Below are 26,684 nucleotides of genomic sequence, written 5' to 3' on the forward strand. Positions count from 1 at the left end.
CATATATATTTTTTCTTCTGTTAAAAATATTATTTTAATTATGTAGAGGATCGTTCTTAGAAAAAAAAAAATTATTTAGCATAAAATATTATGATATAAAAGTTGTTCAAGTGTATTAAAATATTTTACACTCGTTAACTACATGGGATAATAAAAAATTGTAAGGTATGGAAATAAATTATGAATACAAATAGTTAGGATTTGATCACTGAAATATAAAAAAACAACTAAATAACTGTATAACTAATATTTTTAAATATTTTAATTTTGTCTAAATTGTAAGAAATGTATCTGGGTAACATTTTTTTATTTTTTGTGTAATCGTAGTTTTAATTTCAGTTATATAATAATACTGTATTATTTTAATGCTTTTTAATTTTTTCAGATAAAAATTGTATGGTTGATAAATTGAAATATAAGATGACATGATATTAAATACCTTTCTTCAATTAATAATGGAATTATCAATTTCACTGATAATATTATAATATTTAATAACGGTATAAAAAGAAAAATTGTATATATATATATATATATATATATATATGTAAAGATAATTCCTACTATTTAAGTAGCTAGGTTCATCTGAGAACTGGTAACGTAGTTAACTTATGTTTGTGCCCTTCTGTAGCTTTTCACAGATCCAACCAATTGCAATTAACTTTTATTTTATTAAACCAAGCCCACATATTTACTCGTATTTTATTAACTGGATCGAGGGTCAGTACATAATAAATTAGTAATTAAAATGAAATTAATAAATAAATTAAATAAAATTAAATTAATATTTAATTAAATAAATAAATATTTAAATGTATTTTTCATAAATGCTACTAATTATTATACATAATCAGTAAAAAAATGTTAAGATACCACTGAAATGATTCTTTTTTAACATAATACATAATAAAAATGAAGGTACTGTTAATGCAATATTTATCTTTTCATGTTTTTGGTTTATTTTCAGAACCTGATAGTGAGGCCTTATCCGACCACCTGACCTATCTCACCGATCGCATAACCTACCTCGCCTGAAACCTGAAGCGTATGGAGCCTACAATGACTCCACCCAAATTACCAGATTTACTTCAGCTGACCTGACCTACCAACTCAGTGTAATGACTCCTGACATGGCTGTGTGCCATGTCTTGGTCCATACCATGGTTATGACCATTCCTCTGTCTGGTCATATCTGTTACCATGTCCCGGGTTGTTACACTGGGTCAGGTAGGCCGGGTCGATCAGGGGAAGTAGGTCCAGTGTGCTAGGCCAGGTGAGTAGGTTAGGCAAGGTAGTTCAGAAGGTAGGCCAGAACAGGAATGCTGAAGATGGATATGATTTCACAGAGACCCAGCACAGCCGACTGAGCCCAGGTTATTGTTATTATATTACATTCCAATATACTGTTTATTAGAGCTATTTTATTATAGATTACCAGGTTTTAATTCACAAATATATAGTATCATTAATTAATACCTGAAAAATTATAATAAGTTATTTGGAAAAATTAATGATAGATTAGTTATATCATATTAAAATAAATTTTGTAGTACAAAATTAAATTAACAAAATAGTAGTTATAATTGAGTTTTGCTGACATTTTAACATATATATATATATATATATATATATATATATATACAATAAAAATTCATGTAAAGTACATTTTTACCTGATCTGTATACCAATAATATTTTTGTATGCCCATATATTCTTTTAATTTTATTAAATGTGTTGACGGTTTATACATAATAAATAAATATATATGGTCATACAAAAATATTATTGGTATACAGATCAGGTAAAAATGTACTTTACATGAATTTTTATTGTTACCCAACAAAACCACAAGAAGGTGTATTGTTTAATTGTTTAATGAAAACAAAATCTATACATTTTCACTCTTCGTAATGGAGTGTTTATTCTGGTATTGAATGATGTAGGCTTGCTCCAGTAACAGGATGCAAGGTATTTAGAAATTCATTTAGATGAACTGGACAATCTTAAACGTTGGGTATATCGAGTACTTAAAATTGAAATTCTTCCTTGTTTCCAAACAAAATATACAACAATTCTATGAAAACTATGGTAAACTAAAATTCATTTATGTACACCGAAATTCAGCTTAATAGAATGAAGTGGAAAACTAAAGAACTTATTTCAAAAATACGAACGATTTAATGACCATCCACATCATCTGATACATTTGTTCAATAATGAAATGCATTTACAAAAAAAGTTAATACAATAAATATTTTGGGCTTATCTGGTAAATTTTTAAGTATCTAAGACCTTCTTGAAACCGATATGGATGTATGCAATCCATCTCTAGGAAACAAATAGTGTCTGCAACATTGTGATCCAAAGCAATATTAATGTGTCACAGAACAATATATGGGGGAAAGTGACCCAGCCGCCTTTGTTCTTCAGGAATTCAGAAATACATTAATACCTGGGATTCTGTATGTTCGGGATGAGCAGTTCTAAGTACTGGGTTATACTGAATGGACCTATAAATCTCCTTGCTTTGAATCTGCTAGACAACGGTGATGACTTTAAATGATTGAAAAGGGTTTAAGTGCTGGATCTTACTGATGGTCATTTTGAAGATACTCCATTTTCATTATATTTCCGCTACTATTTCTTATTACATTTTAACAATTTTTGTTTACTATTGTTTTAACATTATTGTTATTTATTACTGGTTAATGCTGTTTTCATTAGTTTGTTTATCTACTTTTTTATTTTTACTTGATAAGCATCCATCCACTGTTGGTCTAGTGGTTAACACATCTGTGAAATAGTTTAATCATAGTCACATGATTTAAGACTTACTAGTTGATAAAGTGAAGTGCATATTCAGAGTTTACAAAGTACTGTTGCGTACAGTTACATGTTTAATAATAAAACATGAGCTTTTTTCTGCTCAGTTATAGGTACAAATAATGATTTTTATCTTTTGCCCAGTTTTTTGTAATAAGAGCAATTATTTTCATAGTCAATGTACTTAAAAACACAAGCATGATGAAAATATATTGTACTAAAAAAGTAAATAACCCTTGTTAAAGTAAATAATGTATAAATTTCTTACATCAATTGTTTTGGTTTAAGTAATGATATTATGACAAACACATGAGTCATAGAATTATGGGTTACAGTTTAAAATAGGTGTTTAGTTATAAGAATTACTTAATTTATAGTAGTGTTATTACTAATAAAAAACAAATATTCTCAGTTCCTTGCTTAGAAATTGCAACAATTTTTACTGAAAAGTAGTAGTTTTAAATGTACAATTCCACGAGTAAAACAGAAAATTATCTTTCATAAAGAGATGAACAATGAAAATTTTTTGAAGTATATTGAAAAACAAGTTATCCCTGGTCTATCGAAAAGTTGTTTTTCAGTCATGCATAATGCACCTTTACCATATGTTTTCTTATGGGAAAACAGATGCGTTGATGGAAGATGCCATTGAAAGCATAATTATAAATACAGGGATGGACAATGATACATCAGGTAGTGAAGACGAATTGGAAATTAATTCCAGTAGAAGTGAAACTCAGTCACGTTCAGAAGTCAAGGGTTATGACCTATCACAGAAGACAGTTCTATGGAAACTGGTTAAGGACTGTATTAAGGTAATATTGATCATTTAATTATTGAATTAATTTAAAAATATTATTTTATTTTTTATTCCGCAACTATATCCAACTTGTTTTGATTCTGTAGGCCTACATGTCCAAACTATTACTATCAGCTTTGAATATAATGCTGTGAACTATAATGTTTTGGTGAAAACAGTTTACTTAATTAGATTATTGTAATTAATTGCAGGTTAAATTGATTTCATTTATGAATATAGTAATGTAAATTAATATTTTTGTGTTATTACCATAATCAGAAATAAATTACAGGTTCCAAAAAATACAGTAACCTATTGTAAACTGACAATTCTTGTTTAGAACGGATTGACAAGGATGTTACTTTGTTCACTTTTATAGGACTAAGCCTAGACTCTACTATAGTGTTATGCAATCATGTCTGTCTATAGCCAAACAAAACAACACTGCTGTGCTCCTCCACAAATATGAACTTTGCCATGTTGAATTGTAAATTTTCCATAGAAATTACTATTCAGTTATTTAGAAATCATGGTGAATTTTTTTCTTTAATCATTTCCTTAGAAAATATATGAAAAATTATTTCAAAGATTCCAATCATGTAAAACATAGCAAATGATGATTTGACACTTATACATAAATCAAAACCATAACAACACTTAAAGCAGCAGTGGTGGATTTCTAAATAGACTAACTAGGCTATAGACTATGGCAGCAAATTTTCGTAGGCGGCAAATCTTCAAAGGCGGAAATTTTTTCTGCTGCCACTAAAAACAGAGTTATCAACTTTGCCAAATTTATCTCTATACTTGGTTCTCAGTAATGGGCTGCACAGGGGCGACTCAGTGGCAGCACCAGCCGGTCATTCAGCCTACAGGTGGCACATTTGTAAATCCACCTCTGTAAAGCAGTATTTCTAAACATAGAGTTAAAAATAAGTAAATCAATAGATTATACTGAAAACAATCAAGATATTTTAAAGTTTTTAGATGGCTGAAGGACTAAAAAATGAATGAGGGATTAAAATAAGTAAAACAAGAAGAAGGAAGAGGTTTCAGATGAATATATCTTCTTAAACCTTATTGTTCAAATGGAATAGAATAGATGAATGGAGTGTTTACATCTACCACTGAAAAATAAGAGGAATAAGAGGAATCAATAGTTGCACAGCTCTAAATAAAATTCCTTACTGCAATTAGTCTTCTGAGCAATTATTTACACAGTACATCTAACCTGCTATGCTGATAACTTCTTCCCAAATAGAGATGAAAATATTGTTTACAAATGATGGAAATAGTAGAGTAATAACAAAATATTTAAGTACTGTATTAAATGTTATTTTTTTAATTTATTTGTGGTTATACTAATAAAATTCACTCTAGAAAAGTGGATGAGGGAACTGTGAATAAGTAAAACTGCGAATGCCAAACCCGTGAATAGAGAGGGATTACTGTAAATACAATGTAATTATATAGATCACTGAAGTGGCCTAAGAAATTTATTATGGTCTATTCAGAATAAAATAGTTATCATTCAAACAATACACTTCCTTTTTGATCCTAAAATAATTTAACTTACTATTCATATTTAATAAATACTTACATCTCTTCTTGAGCCAGAGTGTTGATTTTTATGATTTCTACTAAAACCAGCATCCATTGATCTTGTCTTTAGACTTGAAGTAGGCTCCCGATGAGGAGGAGGCTCTGGTGGACGGTTAAGAAAACGAGTTCCGATAGGATCACTAGCTGGTGGTTCTATACATCGATAAAATGGTTCATCACCTTTACTACGTGGAGTCTGAGCAGGGCTAGGGCGGAGAATATCAGAGTATTCATCATCATCTTCTTCTACTGGAGACGGAGGTAAAGGTCCAAATTCATGTTGTAATACTTCAACCATTACAACAAAATCACCAGGAGGTTTCTCACTTGGCTTTTCATTTATTTCAGTTGCTTCAGTGTGTTCAGTATTTTTAGCTTCAGCTACAGGAACAACCTGCACTTCACTTATTTCTGTTGCGGTTAACCATGGATCTTCTGAAATTTCTTCTTTAGCTGTTTCTACCTGCAGCTCTTTTTTCTTTTCCTCTAGAACACTATCTTTCACCGATTCTTCTTCATTTACATAATCTGGCTTTTCCTTACTACCATTGCTTGTATTTTCAACAGGATTTTCATTATCGTTTCTAACTTCATCATGATTTTCGTTAACTTCCAATTCTAAATCTGTTACAGAAGACTCGCTTTCTAATAATTTTGTGTCAGTAGATTCCATAATATTGACATCATTTTTCAAACATTCAATTTTGTTGACTTCATCATTATGTGATTCTGCAACATTTTCATTAGAAGTTAAATGTTTTTCTGAAGAAACCAATACACTGAGGTCTTCATTCACTTGAACACCAATATCGTGTAATGTTTTGATATTATTTGCATTACTATGGTCCTGAGAGTTTTCTTTATTTGACTGAGATTCAACTATTAATTCTTGCGATTGTGCTTGTATTTGCCTACTGACTGAATTGACAATATTTTTTTGTGTTTGTACAGATTCATCCAGAACAAGACTAGGAAGTGAAACTACCCTGATTATCTGTGGAGGTGTAGGAGGTGAAAAATCTGGTGGTGCATCATCCAATCCTTCTATTAAACCATCTTTTAATAATGATTTAATATTATCAAAAGTAGAGCTACATCTTTTTAATTCACCAAATTTTGTTATTGTTGATTGATACTGAGATTTCTTATCATGATTTGATATATTAGTTACACTAGATATAGGTTTACGCTCTTTACGACGTCCTTTTCTAATTACATAAGTACCACCTGAACTTAAATCTGATGCAGACAGTTCAGGAAGTAAAAAACTACTATCATCTTGATCTTGTTCTTGTTTACTAATAGTTGATGAGTCAAGATGTGAAGAATTACTGAGTGGTGATATCGATCCATCTTCAGTCCCTGTAGGAGGATCAGGCCATTCATCTTGGTCCCTTAAACGACTCATTGAACCATTACCTGAAACAATAAAAATTCTATTAAAACCACTTCATGAGATTAATTATATTTACATAAAAATTCCAGATAGAATGAAACTAAGTTGGCTTCTGAAAAAAAAATCTTTATTGATGTTGTAAAATAGCACAATCTGTCAGTATTTTATCACTGCTGAGCTTTATATGAGTATGTCAAATCATAATGCTTACCTAGCTAAGAACAACAATCAAGTCAATAACCATTTTAAATCCTATGACACCAAATACATAAAGATTAAGATATTCATGTTCACATTATTAATACATTTACAATGAGTCAAATATTTCCCTCCATTTTTAAAGTTAAATCAAAATAAACATAAATGGGTAAAAAAATTAACACCTCAATTTAAAAGAATATCAAGTTAATAAAAATGAAATAATAATTTTTTCTAGTTAAATCCATATGAAACTTCATTCCAAAGTCTTACGGAAAAAATTGAATTTATAACATTTTGAATTAATGGTATTTTGTTATATTTACCTTAAATTTTCAAATTTTTGAATGTATCTTATCTTATTTGCAAAAATCATATTACATGTTTTTTACACATGCTATTTTTTTTTGTAGTAAACAAATGTAATAAAATCCAATTTTCTTTCTGTAGACATAGAATACTTTACAGTGGCTAAACAGAAAAGAGAGCGAGAGGGGTGGAATGGGAAGGATTATAGATTAGAACTAAACTCTATAACAGCTGACTAGAATTGGAGACTGATAGCAATTTACAGTTGGTCATAATTTGCCAAAGTCCCTATGAATTAAACAAGAATGTAATGATTTTTCTCCTTTTAAAAGGCAGTTCAAAAAAATTTGGATTTTTTTTTTTGAATATGTATAGACATGAAGTTATACAAAGTATAACTTCAATAAACAGAGAATAACTTGATGTTATACATACTTATTCATGTTAAACATACAAGTACAACTTCACATATATAAAGTATAACATCATGTTCGTAACTGATTTTACTTACAATCATCACTCCATTAGAAAATGACTAATTTCTCTGGTGTTTTACATTTATAATGAGCCAGGTTTTCCTCCTTCTTACATTGCAAATTTTGTCTATATTTTAATTTATGAATGCCTGTGCTTTAGATGGATTTAGTTAATGTATCCAAGAAAAGAAGCAAATTTGGTATTTTTAATTTTTGTCAGTATAATTTTTAAGATTAAAATTGATTGTGATAAACATCAATAACATCAAAAATTTCAAATTTACTTATAAATAACACTGAAATTGTCTTAAACTTCTTTTCTAGATCATCCATGAACAGATTTGATAAGAATCCTAACAGGTTATCAGTAGGCTTACCGTAAGTCTGGGATTAGCCCGGACAGTTCTGGTGTTTAGTGCTGTCTGCAGTAGCAAAAATGTCCGAGGTTTGAGAATTTTATGACTGGTGGGCAAGGATTTTTTTTAATTTTAGACCTACATGTTCGACATCATGTTTTTAAACATTCTCTTATGGCGATGCATCTCTCAGCCGACCTTGGAGCAAGCGCTGATATCGATTTTGACAGAGGCGTGGCTACTGGTCTCGCCAATACTTTTTACTTAGTCATTTGGCAACAGGGGCAATGTGTTTGTTGTTTTCGTGTGTGAAGTAACTTGTCTACACATTTTTGATAATTTTATCTCTATTCAATTTTTGTCTCATCGTTTAGCAATGGGCAAAAGAAAATGTGTGTTTAATGTTAACTTGCAACAGGAATAAAAATTTTTGAAACTGTGTAATGACAGTAAGAATGAATGTGTTTATTACACACTATGTACTGGAGAATTTTCTGTTGCACATGAAGGAAAGAGTGATATTGAAGACAAGTGAAAACAGCTAAACATGAGTGCTATTAATGCTACTGCTTCAGCAAATGTAAGAGATTTTTTAAAGCAAAGATGGGAATAACAATAACACTGATCAGGAGTGTGCTGCTAAAGGAGCTACATTTTCATACCACACCGGTAGACACGAACTCAGTTTCAAAACATCAGACTGTACATCTAAACTGGTTAAAAAGTAATATTACCCAAAATTTTCATCTGCTAGAACCCAAACTGAGGTACTTATTAACGTTATTTTGCCATTTATATTTTATAATGTATTGCGTTCTTTTTAATTATGTAACAGTAACAATAGATAGCTCAAACAGAAGAAGTAAAACTTGTTCCTACTGTTAAAAGAAATTTCAGTTTGGAGGAGGGAATTCAAGTTAAGCCTTTCAATTTTGATGCAGTGTCAACTGCTCAAATTTCAACTTGTATCTGTTGCAGTGTGAAAAAAACAAACTTGAAGAAAAGTTAGTTTGTTATGTTGCTGATAAGAGTAACAGTAATTTTGGTGGTGTGAAGAGAAAGGGGAATGAAAAAGTGTTCAGAAAAGTTCAAAAGTGATTTAATTAGACCTATTCTAGGATATGGTTGTTCAGCTCACATTGTACACAATTCAGTACAAACAGCATGTTATTCTCTACCTTTGGACATATAGAAGTTATTGTTATAAAAATTTATAAATCTTTTCACATATATACAGTAAGAGTAACGGAAATGAAAGAGTTCTCTGAATTTGTGAAAACAGATTATAAAAAAGTATTATCTCACAACAGCAGAAGATTCCTTAGTTTGTAACCTGCAACAGAAAGAATTCTTTCCATTTTTGATGGCCTAAAATCATACTTCTTATTTTGTGACAAATGCCCAAAATTGATTTTATTTAAAATCTAGAAAGTGAACTGGTTTTGAAATTTTTGGTACTCTACAGTTATTTAATAATGTAGTTCTGAAGCAACAGAAGCATTTCAGACATATTCTGAATTAATCTGTCAACTTCAGGAAAGAAAAACCCACAAATTTATACTACCTTCTGCCAAAGAATTGCTATGCACTCTATAAGAAAATAATGATGCTCAGGAACAAAAATTATTTTCAAGTTTAGACAATTTTTATAATTCTAATATCCATTTTTATAATTCTAGTTGTGGAAAATCAGTCTTGATAAAGTTAGTAAGTTTCAGTGGATAAATTTACGAACTGAAATTCCCTGGTCTGATTTAGAAGAAAGTGCACAAGTTGTTAATAAACTTATGAGTTTCTATAAATATTGATAACCTATTTGATAAACGTACATTGTTGAACCAGGTAATTCAAAACCAAAGGGTAGATTGTAATTCAAGTTTGGAAAAAGTAACAGATACTATTGAAGAGAAGTGGGAAGCAATTTTTAAGGTGAAAAGAATAATTATTTCATAAGGCACCTAACCAACATTTTTATGACAGGTAAGGTTTATTCATTATTAAACAAAACCATCCACACACAATTCATCTTTCATTACTGCTACAATGTATATCAATCTTATTCTAAAAAACTAGTTCAAACCATTATAGTTATCTATATCTTTGCATACAGAAGCAGTTGCTGTGGATCTCAGTAACAAAATACTGTAGGTGGTACAAAATCACATAACCCAGAAATAAATCTATAAATAAAATAAAGGTTGATTGTGGTTTTACAGATGGATGGTGAAGATTAAATGGGATCAAATGGTTCTCTTTGTAAGCAGACTAACTAGGTAGTGGACCATGGATTAAGACACTTAGGTTTAGTTTAGATAACAGAGGTTGTGCAAAAAGTAAAAATTATAAAGAAGATAAAAACTGAAGTATATAAACACAACTAAGGATGTAGGATGCTGTTAATAAGTTCCAAGTTAAAAGATTAACAAAGAGTAGAAAGTAATGGAGAATTAAACCAGCCATTTTCCATAACTTTCCTGGAGATTCCAACAGCTGGTTTTTAATAACAATTTTGATTGTTGGTACTAAAGGATGAAGAGAGTGAGCACACATTATTTCCAGCCCTAAGATTTATGAAATTGATCAATAAAATGCTTTATTTGATTTATTTGGCACATTAATCAGAAAATATATTTTGAAAATAACTGTAGTTTGTTTCCAGATAATGTTATAAAGTAAAAACTCATTGATTCATTGAAAATTCAATTCTTATCTCTACACAACAATGCTTCACAAAACAGATATGGCTACTGTTTAAAGTCACATTAAAAAAAAAAATATAAGTTACCAATGGCATAACAAGGATTTATCTACATATCATACCCCAAAGCTGCCTTCAAATTCTGAATTGTATGACGTTAATAAATTTTTATTCGTCAAAACCTGCATTTAAGTTGTATAATATCTTGGAAATAAATTAATTAACATTTCTGTTAAAACAAATAGGAAATAAATGAATTAATGTTTCTGTTTAAAATATACGTATATATTGTTCTATATATGAGGAGCAGCCAAAAAAGAGAATTATTTATTAAAATTTATTTAATTTAAGATAACATCTTGAAAACATCAATCCCCTTCTCATGCTGTCCATTAGATGATATGCACTTGTCCCAGCAGTGGCACCGAGAGCATTGGGAGGTGTTTAAGAAAACAATCACTCTTTGCAGTGCAATGGTTTCTCATGAACACTACCAACAACTGAGCAAGGAGCGTGTGTAGTAAATGTTGCTAATAGGAGAGGGCAGCACTGCCAACCCACTCGCTACAGAAAATAATTCTCTTTTTTTTTGGTTACCTCCTATAAATAAAATCTTGTTTTATATATATAATAATAAAATATTTCACTTTCAAAAATTAAAAATTAAACTTGTCTTTCCCATCCCATGCATCCACAGCATTGCACATGTAGGAAAATGTTTCATAACGGCCAGTATAAAAGAATTGCTGTACTTTACTCCAGTAAAGTGAGCAGATCATGGTTATCTTAGTCAGATGGATACAGTTGCCTCCGGTGTTTATTATTATCTGTGACAATCTGATTTGAAAATATTGTTACTGTGTTACTCTTTCATTAGACAAATTTGATATGCTAGTATTTATATATATATATATATATATCGAAAGGAAGTTTTTCCTTATATACATGCTTCGCTTGAATTAATCTGGTTTAGTTGACATAAAATATAAATGAACATGGGTAAGTATTAAACGTTTAAGAAAATATAATAGCTTAAGTCAAAAAGGAATTTTTCGCCAAGCACAGATATATTTATATATTATTTATTTTGTGATGAATTATCAACATGGAATACCAATTAAATATTCAAAAAGGTTTGTTGTAGAAAATGAATTGGAATGGAAGCAGAAGGTTGGCTTCTGTTCTGATGGTGATCTAGCTTATGAAGAATATGGTGATCGAGCTGGAGAATATGGAGATGTTGCCACCAAAGTATAACAGAAAATTGTACCTTCACTTATTGCAGTATCCACAGAAAAGCTTTAGCAGTAAAACAGATGCCTGAACAATTTATACATATTCTCCAGGAGCCCGTCAAAGGTAGTTAATTTTATTAAATCTTGGGCTTTAACTATCATTTATTTTCAAAATTGTGTTCTAAAATGACCAGTGACTACATTAAGTTACTGTTACACACACACACACACACACACATATATATATATATATATATATATATATATATATATATACACACACACAAAAGAGAGAGAGAGAGAGAGAGAATGGTAAGCAGGTTATTTCAGATAAATTCAGAGGTGCAAGTGTGCCTACTGGATACAGATTTTGAACTGCATGATCAATTGACAGATGAAATGTAGATCACAAAATAGCCTACTAATCACATATTTTCGATTGCCTCAAAGATATAAATTTAAGTTTACAAGGTGAAAATCAAATCAATTTTCAGTAGACAATAAAATAAAACAATTTCAAATAAAAAAATTTCAAAATAAAACAAATCGAAAGAAAACCTGCAAATTTCTTTACAACTTTGGAAAATTTTATGACAGTATACAAAACTGAAATGAAAAATAATCTAATAAACTCATCAATAATATAAAACACCATTGTGTTTTACATTATTATATCAGCAAGCTTAATGCTTGTTGAAACTTTTGAAGAATATTTAAAGAAGACTATTCTGAATTCCTATGGATACAAAAACCTTTCATACTAGATGTCATTCCTGTAATCTTAACAACAAAACAAAATCTTTGATAGAACTATCTTGCGTTGGAGGATTGAAAATGGAATTTATCAAACTATATGAAATTTTTACTTAAGGTCAAAAATGAATATCCATTGGTATCCAGCAAAGTATTATTATTTTTAGTTCTATTTTCTACCCCCATATCTTGTAAAAACTATTTTCTACTATAGTGATGATAAAATATATATTTTGTAATAATTTGAATCTTGACAGAAATTTGTGCTTAAAATTAATTCAACTGAACCAGATATCTTCACTTGTTCAAGTATTTTTTTTTGTTGTTTCACCTCTGGGACCACTGTTAGGTATTACTTCAGAGGATGAGATGAATGACAAGTAGCATGTGAAAATGCCATGCCTGACCAGGAGTTGAACCTGGGACCTCTGGATGAAAAGCCGAGATGCTACCAATTGTGCCACAGGCTTGTTCGAGCATTTAGAACTATCCTTCTCACTCAATTTTTAGTCTTCAAAAATATTGCAATCAGTAATGTAAATAAATGTATAATGTAACATTTCTTTGCAAAGTAAATAAATGTGTTCGTAAAAAATGAATAAAAAATGTGTAATGAATTAAAAAATTGTAATGTGATTTTTTTTAATGAAAAAACCAGATATTCTCAAAAAAAGAAACTAATATTTTATTGCTTTACCATTCTGAGATAAACTATCCTGATGACATGTTACATATTTAATAGTTCAGTTATTTGCTACAGATCTGTAAATCACATGAGTGGTATATATAAAAAACGTTTGAGAACCCCTGCTCTAGCTAATCACACTATACTTACTTGATCGATCAGTTGATCGACGTCGTCGTCGACCAATAACTTTGGTACTTCCTGGAGTAAGGAGGGCGTCATTATCAAGATCTAGAGGAACTTCCCATGCAATACTACTACGTTTTGATGCAGGAGGTGGTGGAGGAAGAAGTTCTTCTAGGGAATCATCAGAGAAATTGGCAACATCATCATCAGCCATTTCTGTAACAATTCGTAAGGGTGATGTTGCTTCTCCATCTGGTTCATCACCTACTCTTCTACATACTTCCCTATGTCTTTCAACAGCTGTAGGCAGAGTACGAGGAGGAATCGGTGAGCCTCTTGATAACCACTGAAGTGAACCATCATAAGGTAAACTGCCAAATCTTACTGCAGGATTAACAGTCTGTTGTTGTAGGTGAAATGGAGGTACAGTTGGTCCATTTTCCCAGCCATATGGTCGCTGATGTCGTGTTTTAGGCTGTAATAAAGAAAAAAACAGATCAGCATAAAGTAGCTTAAACTACAGATGATAAAATTTTTGAGCAAAAGTCTTCACATGATTTAACAACTGTTAATGATGCCAATAAAATGAATATTGTCATCATTAACATCAAAAATCAACATGAAAATATTTCAGGTAATATGTGAGAAACTTAAAAAATGCCATTAGTATTCACTGTTTCATTGATAAATGAAAACTACCTTAATTTTTTTATTCAATATTTTTTCATAAAAAGAAAGTAATAATGCAGATTATCTGTAAGTCAAGCAATACTCAAATCAGTTCAAATAAATTAAGTGTTCTTAAAAAATCACAAAGCATGCATTTAAAATTGCAAGAATACTTATGAAAAAATATTTGAAGAAGGGGAGAAGGTTCATGGCTACAGAAAAGCTGGACATCACTAGTATAAAAATGAGATTTTATGAGAACATAGTGTATTTCTTTAATTATTCAACAAAATTATAATAAAATTAAAATAATTATACACTGTATTTCTTTAATTATTCAACAAAATTTGATAGTGAAAAAAGAGTAATGATAATACAGAATGCGGCTTAAAGGTCATTTACATTTTCTTACAATATATCATACAAATTTAAAAAAAAATAATATGAAGAAAATTGTTCTAGATTTTTATTAAACTAATTCAACAACTACATTAGTGGAGTTACATTTGCTGTTGAATCACAATATTTTATCATAAATATCCCTTATTACATAAAGAGAATTACAGAGACAGAATATTTTACTGGCATCATATGTTCATAATATCACACTCTATTCAATGACAACATTGAAACAATGACATACAGTCCTCAGTTTAGTCAATAAATTGAATCACAGTTTATATCATTGAAATATGAACACAAAAAAAAAAATCACTTAACTTCTGTAACCTCACAATGTGCAAACACATAATAAGTACATATAAAAAGGACAGAAACCTACACAAAGTACCACAGCTGACACATCCAATACTTTTCAAATAATTCCAATCAGCATAAACAAAGTGTTTTCTCATAAATGGTAAATCGCTGATGCAACATGATTTAGCACAAGTCGATAGATTTAATAATTAATCATGAAAAAGAAGAATAAAATTTTGTTAGAAAATAACTGTATTCTTTATTTTATTTTTAATGATAAACAACGTTACAAGGAAAACTATGAAAAAAGTCCATCCATTATTTTTTCCATTTTTTTATTAAAAAAGAATTAAATTTTTTGTAGGTTAAATATTTTAATTAATGAACAACTTCTTTTGTTTGATCACTAAAATTATCCTTCTGTATACAATTTTAATGTAGAGCATTCTATCTTGTTATAAACTAAACAACTATGCTTGCAGTCAGCAAAATAATAAAATTTATTAATTCTTTAGAGTATGATATATATATATATATATATATATATATATATATATATACATTAATTTTGAAGAATAATTCTGCAGTGAGAATATTATCATGATCTCTCATGGAGATTAATAAAAAAGTTTAGTTAAGTTTGGTAACTGTGTTTCTTTTCAATATTACATTTTCTCATCTTTTAGAATGTCTCAGGGAATAACAATTCAAACTTTGAAGTAAGGATACTGCCAACAGCTAAAGATATATGCTTAATATACTAGTTCTACATATCACTAAAGTTAAAAAATATCTGGTTTCAGTTTCAATACATGCTATTTGGCATTATAAACATTACTCTGCAGGCTCATAAACAGTAGTATAATGTAATTCTTTAATTTTATGTTGGGAGGTTATGCTCAAAATTTGAGAATCATAGCCACCACTACTCATGAGATTTTTATAAGAACAGCATTACAGTAATATAGAAAAGCGATTATGACTGGATTGGAAGCAAACCTGTTATAAATACTGTTTAGAAAATACGTCTTCATACAGAAAAATCTAATGAAATTTCCGTTAATCTATATTAAAAAACTGAAAACCAAGCTTCATTTGTTAGTCATTTCTTACATTTAATCTTTAAAAATTATTAATTACAAAAATCAAAATCTATTTTTTTCTTACTATTTATAAACTATTTAACCAAATAGATACTACATTAACGTTATTTAACTTTAGGGATCTACAGAAACTGGTTTGTTAAATATGGATTCCGCTTTGGCATCTTAACATTATTTCATATCTTCAGTTAAACTAATTACAGAGATTTTACCCCCTGAGATGTTCCCTGTATCACAAAACATAGAATTAAAAAAAATGAAATATTTTTATAAGATTATACTTTACATTATACTTTAAACTCTTAGTTAATATGCAAAAGAAATGATTCATATTGTATAAAATTATTTACAGCTAAGTGTAATGAATTTTAAGTGAAGATATCTGCTTTTTTGCAAATTTTTCAATCGATCATCTATTCATAAGCTGAGATATAAATAATAACTGTAGTGTGGAGTTAAAGGAATATTAGGGAAGAACTGGAGTGTTTGAAGAGCAACTTGAATTGTTTGTAACACGTAACAAATATCAAGTGAATGGTGGTTGCGGTTTATTTAAGAATGTGAATAGGCTTTTAGCATGTTTGTAAATATCATTTTTTCTTTTGAAATTAATTTGTTGTCTTTACAGAAATAATAAGTACATTAAAGCGCATCTGCTACTTGCAAATTACAGTACATGCTGGTTCACAAGACATTGTTATAAGGTGATGAGCAAAGCTGGATTGTATTATATTGGATATATTGTTATATTCTTATTAAAATATACCACGTATTACATTAATTTTCTGTTTTGCCAACAATAAAAGAGAAAACATTACAAATGAATAAGTGGCTGTACTCTTTGACTAGAAACATGTAGGTCTTTCTCAGTTTATTTATTTATAATATAAACCAACATTTAACACTATATATAGTTTAACACAAACACTGCAATGGAAATAAATTAAACAGAGATCAATTTGAAATTAATAAACACACTGCAGGAGATTCTACACACATTCTTAATGAACAACTTCAATATCATCCACAAAATCTGATGCACTAAACGTACTGTCACCACATGTAACCAAAACTAATGGGACTGCTTGTGGCCATATCAATGAAAATGATGGCAGACAGATTCATTCAACCTTTCTTACCCTACTATTTGATCGTTCAAGAGAAGTGATTGCTTTTATTTAGTTGCTATTATACATTGCAAAACAAAAAGAGGATTTTTACTTTGATCCTTTCTGTAACTGTCATTATAATTTCTTTATACTATTGCTATATGCTTTTTAAACAAAAAAATTGAACAAATTATAATTAACTTTAATGTTTTCAACAAAATTCAACATCATATCAAAACTCACATCATGCTTTCAATTGCGCTTGTGATCATCTTCAGGGACTGGTACTTTGTTTTTCACTCTGGCATCAGCTACTGTTATATCTGGTGGATTCTTTGAATTAGACATATTTAGAATATGGTCAAAAAGTGAGTTTAATTTGAATCATCCCTATTACTTTAAAACATCATTGTTATATGCTTTTGTATATTTATTTATTTCATACTGTTAGACAGTGTTGAGATAAGTTCCTTTTTGGTGTGTGCTTAGAAGAACGTCAACTTAAACCAGAGTTACAGGAAGTGGTAAGAAAACTGATTGACTGTCAGTCCAAATGCTGTGTAAACCATGACCAAGAAAAATTACTGAATGGATATTACTATTACTTTCAAGGGGTCCTTACATTGAAAATTTATGAACATTAAATTTATTAAACTGTATTAATGGACTTAATTTAATTGATATGTTTAAGTTATATGAAGTACTAAACATTAGAAAATTAAGTAAAATATTTTAAAATAAAAATCTAAACTGTTGCTTATTTTAAATTAAAATTGTTTACTACAACAAAATATTGAATGTGATTAATACCAGAGAGAATTGTATCTGTTCAACATACTTATAGTTACTTATACAAAAGTCAGGGTTATTATAAATTAGATTTTTACTTGAAATATGAATATGAACACTACATGTTATCACAATGATGGAAATTATGGTCTTCATTTTTCTGTGTGATTTAAAATTTGTAAATTTATAGTTAATAATTATTAAGAAAAAATTATGTTTGATATGTGTCTTCATATGAAATAGATATGTCTAATGTGAGGACCAAACATACTAAAATGAAACGAAAAACGTCTTCAAAGAAAAATTCAAAAATGTCTGATTAGATAATTTTATTGGATTATGTTGTTACATCTGGTTACATCATCTTACCAATGTTGTTTGAGTGGCAGTTGTCACTCTTTGTTCGTCAGGATCTGTAATAGGGCCAAGTCTAAGAGATCCAACACATGGTCTTCTCATTCCATTACTGCTTCGTTTACTAGAATTTCCTGGAGAAACACTATAATGAAAAAAAGAAAGATATATTAAAATTTAGAATAAAATAAAACCTTAAAAATTTTGTATTTTACAGAAACATTAAATGACTGTATCAATATAAATCGGATGACTATATCAAGCTCAAAATTTCACTGAATTTATATATTTTGAATACTAAACTTCAATTAAAAATGATCTTTAATGATTTTCTACAAAGCTTATTCTTAAAAAAAGTACCATTTCTTATTTTTATATTTGTAATAAATGTTAACCTGCAATTTCTATTAATTTTTTTGTATTGCAGAGTTAGGTGCTTATCCCTATTTGACACAGTTCTTATTAAATTTTGATGATTCCAAAATTTATATAAAATGTTTATTTTATTCTAGCTTGCATAATTTTGGTAGGAAAATAATCTTGCTTTGTGTTCTGTATGTTTTATATTTTCAATAGGGAAGTATTTTTAACAACTATACAAATTTACAGGTGTTGTAAAATGAAGAGTTAATTAATTTTTTTCTAGATTTAATAAAATCAACGACAAAGAATAAATGTGTTTAATCAGTCTATCCATATTCATACAATAACCACTTAAATATCCATACAATAACATCCACTACAAATGCTCCTTAGTTTGTAGTTCTGGATGATAAGTACATAGTAAATTAAATATAGTATGTAATTTATTAATTGTTTTAATTGGAATTTCCAGCTCTTATCTTCCACAGAAACAAAATGCAAAATGACTAATACAGTGAAACAAAAATGACTGTTCAACATAGTATAATTTTCAGATGTACCCTTTTGTATAACAGCAAATGGTAGCATAATGAGAACAACAGCCATACATCCTTTGGATGATATTGACTGTTTTCCAAACCGAAAAGAAATAGCTTGCATAAAGCATTCTTTTATGGTAGATAATGTTGTACTTACTTTAACATTACTTACTTTACATTACTTACATTACATACTTACTTTACTTACATTACTTACTTTAACATTTACTGTTTTAGATAAACTGCTGCAGTCTATCTAATGTGTATAATGTTAATGCGTGTAAAGAGCATGAGAAACAAAAAACATCAGTCATTTTCTTGCTTAGATTATAATGTTGTTTAGCATACAGTTAGGCCAATACTTGGTCAAATACAATGGCAAATACAATGAAGGTTTCACCTGTGATGCTGAATGAACTGCCATTTAGTGGGCTTAGAAAGGTTGTGAAGTAATGCATATTTTTATAATAGTATTAACTTTAAGATAAAGAAAAGTGTAATATAATTATACTGTGAACTATACAGTATTGTTATAACTGATAACAATAGTAAATATAATTACCAAATTGTACTTTGATAAATGAAAAGGTTGGTCCTACTGTACTTATTGTCAAAATAACCACAAGAATTTACATTAGAAATATATGTCATCAAAAACTCAATATTTTTTTCTCTTATTGCCTCATTTCCCATTTATTTTTGCAATTAAATTTGCTAGGTTTGTTATGGTTGGATTTTTATGGCAATATGTCCTTCCTGGGACTAACTTACTGGATGGAATGTCATAAAGTTTGATGGAAGTGAAAAAAAAGGTACAAACATGATTAACTGTTAAAATTATTTATACGATGGTAAGATCAATTGTTGGAAAGGATCATAATGATCCACCTGACCAGTAGAAAAAAATAAATAAAAAATTATAATATAACAGATAATAATCATTGTCAATACATTAAACATGTCATTTTATTTTGAATATATACATATAATATTGATATTTCAAATTAATACAACCAGTTATTTAAGATGTGACTTTTAGAACACAAAACAATAATTTGGTTATTGTTGATGAACAAGATGGTTGTTAATGTACTAAATAAATATAAACAGTTTATTCTTTCTATTAATTTAGAATTTATATATGGCTCTTTAAAGTTAGAACAGTGTTTTGAAACTTTGTTTTGAAGTTCAAATTTATCCTTCTTAAGATTATTGTATTTTTTCTCTTTTTGTTAGAGATATATGAAAATACAACTGCAATCATTGTAAATGTAAAATTCACTAATCAAACTGACATCCCATTTTCTTCTAAATAAAAACAATTTTTTATTAGAAACATTACGCAGAGTACTCAAAAAAAGTTCCAGCATTGAATTCCCTATAAAAATAACAGAACACACTAAATTTACATTAAGGTAACAGGATAAAATTCAACAAGCTATATCCAATTAAAAAAGGCAGAAAATGTGACAGTAAAATTAAATTGCTTTAAATAAACTTAGAGGAGTTAAAAATTTAATAATCAGATTTTACTTTTTTTAAGCAGAGCAGTGTATAAACATCTACAATCTACTTAGCCAGAAGATGGCTCAAAATTGATTAAGTTTTATAAATGTACAAAACTCTAGGTTTTAAAACTGAAGAATAGTATATTCATGGAAATAAATAAGTACTGTAACTATTAGACTACATATGCCCAGTGACCTGAGTTTTTATTAAATTTTTTTATGATAATAAATAAAATTGCATTAATTTTTGCAGAATTCAAGTAAAACCTGAATGAGAAAACAATGTAATTATTAGAACTCAGATCATAAAATACGCGCATAAATTTTTTAAAATTTAAAATCACAGTTATAATCAGTTTTTAAGTAGAAACCATAAGTAAATTTCATCACAATAAGTGTATAGCAGTTTCCTTGAAACACCTTAATTAAATATATTTTAAAATCATCATAAATAAAAAATAACATAAGCAATGATAAAGTTAACACAAATAGGTAAAGATAAAAGAAAAAGAAATAAGAACAAACGAAACCAGCAACATAAAGATTAACATACATGCTTAAATGATGCACAACTCATGAATAGAAGCTTCTTCCTGATTAAAACTATTAGGTTCCAGGTCTGTTTTTTTTTGGTCTACTTGTATTATATTAGGTCTTACATGTGTTAAAACTAGCTAGAGGTTCATGTGGTCATAAAATTTTATTTTGTACTTGCCTGCTAATTTATTGACTTTTTCCTGAACTTAAGGTAACCTTTTTTTTTTAAATGACAACTTTGTAGTATGTGAAAATACCATGCCTGATTAGGATTCGAATCTGGATGAAAGGCCGAAATGCTATCACTTGTGCCACAGAGGTCGGCATAAGGTAACCTAAGTACTCATGGATTCCAATGTTCTGAATGAGCCTGTATAATGCATCTTGCAAATTTATTCTGACAGCGCTAAATAGTCTCTTTACTGCTGGTACTTGCTGTACCCCAAAGTTGGATTCCACATGTCCTAATTGATTTTATAATCACTTTCTATAATAATAGCTCATTAAATATGGACAATTCCAATTTCCTGCCTATTAACCAGTACAGTTCCTTAAATTTTATAGCTACCTGCTTCCTTTTTACTTTAATATGAACCTTCCATGTTAGATGAAGATCTAGGTGTATACCTAGAAAAAATGCACTGTCCAAGTAACTAGCAATATCAGATAGAATGGTTGAGGTAGACTTGTTTTTAGTTTGTATAGCAGACCAATTAGCTAGACCTTATCAAATGCTTGCTGGAAATCTAGAAAGGCAGCAGAACAACATTTTTTTCCTTGAAGAGCATTTAGTAACAACACAAATGATCCTGTGTATTTGTTTAGTGGTGACGCTGGAAACAGAACTGGTGGTCAGTGATAACTTGTCCCTGATCAAAGGCCACTGAAGGAATAGCATTTTAAGTACTTTGGACATAATAGGTAACAGGCTTATTGGCCAGTACAAAGACATGTCATGTGCTGACTTGCTCGACTTCAGGACCATTACTATTTATGATACCTTCTAAATAGAAATATTTGGGATACCTTCCCATCCTTCTGATGGGTTGAACGTCATTCGAAGGATACCATTAAACAGCTGAGTCATATAAATTATGGCCTCAGGAGAGAGCATGGCAAGCTTTTTGTTGGTAATCAAGTCAAAAGCCAGATGCTTTATGTGAATTTCGCTCCTTCTCAATCAATTAGCACTTCCCTGGATGAGAAGGGCTAATTGTGGAAGACTCACTGTTATTGGATTCTCTAAGAAGTTCATAATGTCCTCTTCACTGGCGCTGTGGAAGTTAAGTGGTCGAAAAATCGCCTGCAAGTGCCAAGCAAACAGGTTGGCCTTCTCACTTTTAGCCCATTTTCCATCTGATTTCTTAAGTGGAGGTAATTGAGGCAACAGTTGTTGAAATTTCTTCAAGGCCTTCCACAAAGAGTAGTCATCCCTTTTTAAAGTTAAAATATTTCTGATGTAATTTTTAAATGTCTCCTTCTTGAAGGACTTCACCTGACTAATCAAGGACTAGCACCTGTTTTAATCTCCAAGCAGTTTAAAGATGTTCTATCCTCTGATCTCCTGTAACACTGAAATCTCCTCCTTAGATACCTCTTCATTGAAATGAAGTCTACTACCTTCGTGTATATAGTACTTGCCTTTCATGTTTGTCTCCAGGCATTGAGCGCCAGGCTGCCTCTTGCAATATTGAGGTCAAATGTTCAGTCGCATAATCTATAACTACCAACCATTTCAACTCAATGGGTACCAGCAGTTCATCCTCGATCCAGCTACTGTAAGACACTCAGTCTGTGCTAACGTGTCAAATCAGAGGTTTCTTCTTCCTAAACACCACTATCCTTATGGTGAGTAGGATTAGCAAATAATCAGATGTTGAGTGGTAGTTAATCCCCACAGAATTGTACACAGATGATAGATTGGAAGTCACCTAAAAGTCTAACACATCTGGTATCTTATTCAGATCTGATGGCCAATATGTCAGTTGTAATCCTGAGATCACATCAAGCTGCATGCCCATAATGCAACCCCTTAAAGCTCTACTTTGGGTTGTTGTGTCGTGATCCCTGATGAACATGTTTAGTGTTCCAGTCCCCACCTGCAATGAAATGCACGCACAGTGTTATAAAAAACTCACGAGAATAATTTACTTGAGATAATATGCCTAGGAGGGAAGTAGGCCGCCGATAAGTTTGAGAGACTCATCTAAAATTCCAATTAAAAGTATATAATTTCAACTGAAGTAGTATGGATGTAATTACTGCTGAAATACAGTAAGTAATGATGATGTTTTATCATATTCCTTATTAGCAGTGCAGAGCTCCCATGCATCTTATTGTCCAGATGGTTAGCCGTATATAGGCTAGGTGAAGACAGTTTTGATAGATGAAGTGAGTTTCACAGAGTAGTACGATATCTAATGATTATGTGATGATAAACATCTCTAATTCTTGTTAGCGGGCAACATAACCATTGATGTTTTAGAAATCTGACCCTTAACAGAGTTGATTGTCATCTTGCTAACTAACCCTGTCAGGCTTCCAATCTGCTGCACTAAAAGCTCTATGTTTGAGGTCAATTTCTTTAATTTGTCCTCGGGATCCTCACAGGCATTTAGTCTATCAACTGCAGGATAAGATCCAACATTAGTGTCTGATTGGGTGCTTGGATCCATAAATCTCTCTCAACCTAAAGAAGGGAACTTGGTGTTGCTCAGATTAAATGAAGTCATTTGTTTCTTCCTAAGCCCATACAGACTAACATTTCCCTTGGAGCGTAGTAGCACTTTCTGCCTTTGCTTTTTCTTCAGGATTTCTGTATAGACCCCCTACAACCTCTATAATTTGCCAGATGATCTGGATGTCAAAGTTCGCAAATGGTAGGAGTATTTCAGTCTTTTCTAGGACAGTCAATAGTCCTGATTGCCTCTGCACACTTCACACATCAGAAGGGTTGCATCCTTTGTATGTTTGTACTGTTGACATCTCATGCACTGGACTAAACCCACAGCTCTGGGTACCTCGAATACGATGCTACAGTTTGCTATGTCTAGGACATTGAGTATCTCCTCGTTCTCTCTAGACCAAGTTTCACGAAGATCTAAACAACAATTCTTTTGTAACAAGAAGACAGGTGTGTTTATTATATTTCGTACCTACATTGAAGAATTTAGGTAATACTACTAGGAATGTAGGTATGAAAGTACCTATGTTGAAGAACAAAGGCACGAAAGTACCTACTATTTGTTCTAATCAACTATTTGTTTTTCAACAAAAAAATCAACTATTCGTACTTCAATGAAATCCTACGCTCACGAATCAACTCTTATTATTTTTTTTTGTAGATGTTTATGCTTTTTGACATCACTTGAAACTGTTTAGTGCTGATAATTTTTATATAGTAGTAACTTTTGGACATGATTGACTCTTTATCAGTTCATAGGGATGCAACACTTCCATGATCTCATAAAGAACAATTGGAGGTGGTTTGACACCCTCCTTCTGGTATGTTTTATCATTTGTTTCTTTCATCGGCAAGTCCTCATATCTGTTCGACAAAGGTAAGTGGTTGCTTGTGATCACACTGGTAGTCCACATCGTTCTTGGCTTATGCAGCACTGGAATCGTTTGCCATGATGGTAATCGTGAATGAGAATCTAAGTCATCAATGGTACCTTCGCTATCAGAGTCATTCAGATTGCTAACAATATTGTCTCAAATGAGTTTACGGCAGGACAACTTTCTATGGTCTCTATCCGAAGTTGTTATAGATCCACGTTTTCAGCAAAGAGTTAGTTCTACCAGTTGCAATTTCATTGATGTCAAATCAATCAAGTGATCAACTGATCCATGTTTATATTTTTATAGGTTATAGGTATAACCCACCAGCTAAGTAAAAACTAAAAACCTAATAACTAATTAAAATTAATATTAAAATATTAATACCTAATAACCTAAAAAACCTAAAAACCTAATAACTAATTAAAATTAATATTAAAAATATTAATACCATTCCAAAGCAAACATAATTGTTCATAAATAAACTATATTGTTTATAAACATTAAACAAAAAAAATGAAAATAATCATTTATCAAGGACAGTTTTTATATATTTCAATCACAAATTAGCAGCTGACAAAATATAAAAATTTACACATAGTAAATAGATATAAAACACTAATTATAAATTGTTTATTTATATAGATACGTAAACCTAATAAATATTTGGTTATACCAATGGCAGTGCTACAATACACACTTTGTTTGTTAAAAAAAAAACACCATGAAATTTCCATTGTGAAAATTAAATAAAACAATTTTGCAACTATAAAATAAATTTGGTATCTTAATCTGCACTTGTTTAATGTTAAAATAAAGTATACATAGAATTCTGGAAGCTGGTAGATTAAACTGGTACATCCAATAAACAATTATGTAAGAAAATATCACTGCAGGAAAATGCTATTTCCAGGTTCATTATATAATGTATACAATGACATTATTTGCCATTCTATTAATTTATTATTCTTCCTACTCAGAGCAATGCACCCTAAATGTTGTCAGTTTGTACAGGTCTAGTCATTTCACAATTCAATTATTTATCAAATATAAACAAATAATAATGCAAATGATTTGATATGATAACATTGAAAAAAAAAATTTATCATTATGTAAAGTTTAGAAATGACTGTTTAGAACACACAGTTTTTAATGTAAAAAATTACTATTCTGATTCTTTGTTTATTTTGGCTTTTGTAAAGCATGTATTATGATGAAACTAATACAATTTCTCAACATAAAAGTACAATTGCTAACTGAGACAAAAATTATAGCCTATATATAATTTAAAAATTTAATTTCATTGATTGAATGATAATGTTTCTTTTTTTAATATACCAAGTTCCAGAATTAATTTTAAATAATGAATTTTCTAATTTTCCACATGTTACGAAAATTCCATCACCTACAAAAGAACTAATAAATAAAACCAAAATAAATATAATATTGATAAAATACAACTGAAATAAGAAGGCCGACCGTGGAAGCAATGTAGAAATAATCCTTTCAGCCTCTTCAGGTGGTGGTGGAAAGTCAGGAGCTTCGTTTGCAGGTGGTGGATCAGGAGGTGGCTCAGGAAGCTGTGGCACTTCAGGACGAAAACTAAGAACAAATTTAGCACGTCGGCCGTTCATACTCATGTAGCCGTCGTCCTCAGAATGTAATGAAGGACTCTCGTCCCCAGGTGCGTTTCCGTTCTCCAAGTCGTCGAACTCGGAGAGTACGCGATCCAGAAGTTCCAATGAACGCTGCACCTCATCTCCCCTAAAAAAAGTAAAAAAAAAAACGTAAGTGAAATTATATACTACAGACCTTTATTAGAAGAATAATTTTAAAATGAGTATAGATTTTACAAATATAATCTTATAACTAATTTATATTAAAATACAGCAATAAACAGCATCACTAAAAATAAGTTTACATAAAGAAAGATTGTTATGAAATGGCATGTTTTTCTTTTTTCATGTACATAAAAACGTAGGTTTGACTTGACCAAATAA

At 30.1% G+C, this 26,684-nt stretch overlaps 1 protein-coding gene across 8 annotated transcripts in view; it reads right to left on the reverse strand.

The window, feature by feature from the left end:
- LOC142319586 (uncharacterized) overlaps nt 1-26,684 on the reverse strand; it is a 917,667-nt gene that overhangs the window by 286,067 nt on the left and 604,916 nt on the right. For all 8 annotated transcript variants that reach the window (XR_012755216.1, XM_075357048.1, XM_075357044.1 and 5 more), the window contains 4 exons: nt 26,164-26,448; nt 18,195-18,324; nt 13,481-13,931; nt 5,223-6,643 (listed from right to left, as the gene is read on the reverse strand). Coding sequence is in view for 7 of the 8 variants with exons in the window: in XM_075357048.1 (XP_075213163.1) it covers nt 5,223-6,643; nt 13,481-13,931; nt 18,195-18,324; nt 26,164-26,448 (2,287 nt within the window). In the remaining variant the exon portion in view is untranslated. The remainder of the gene's footprint in view (nt 1-5,222; nt 6,644-13,480; nt 13,932-18,194; nt 18,325-26,163; nt 26,449-26,684) is intronic.

Source organism: Lycorma delicatula, chromosome 2, assembly GCF_047948215.1.
Source record: "Lycorma delicatula isolate Av1 chromosome 2, ASM4794821v1, whole genome shotgun sequence".
NCBI lineage: Eukaryota > Metazoa > Arthropoda > Insecta > Hemiptera > Fulgoridae > Lycorma > Lycorma delicatula.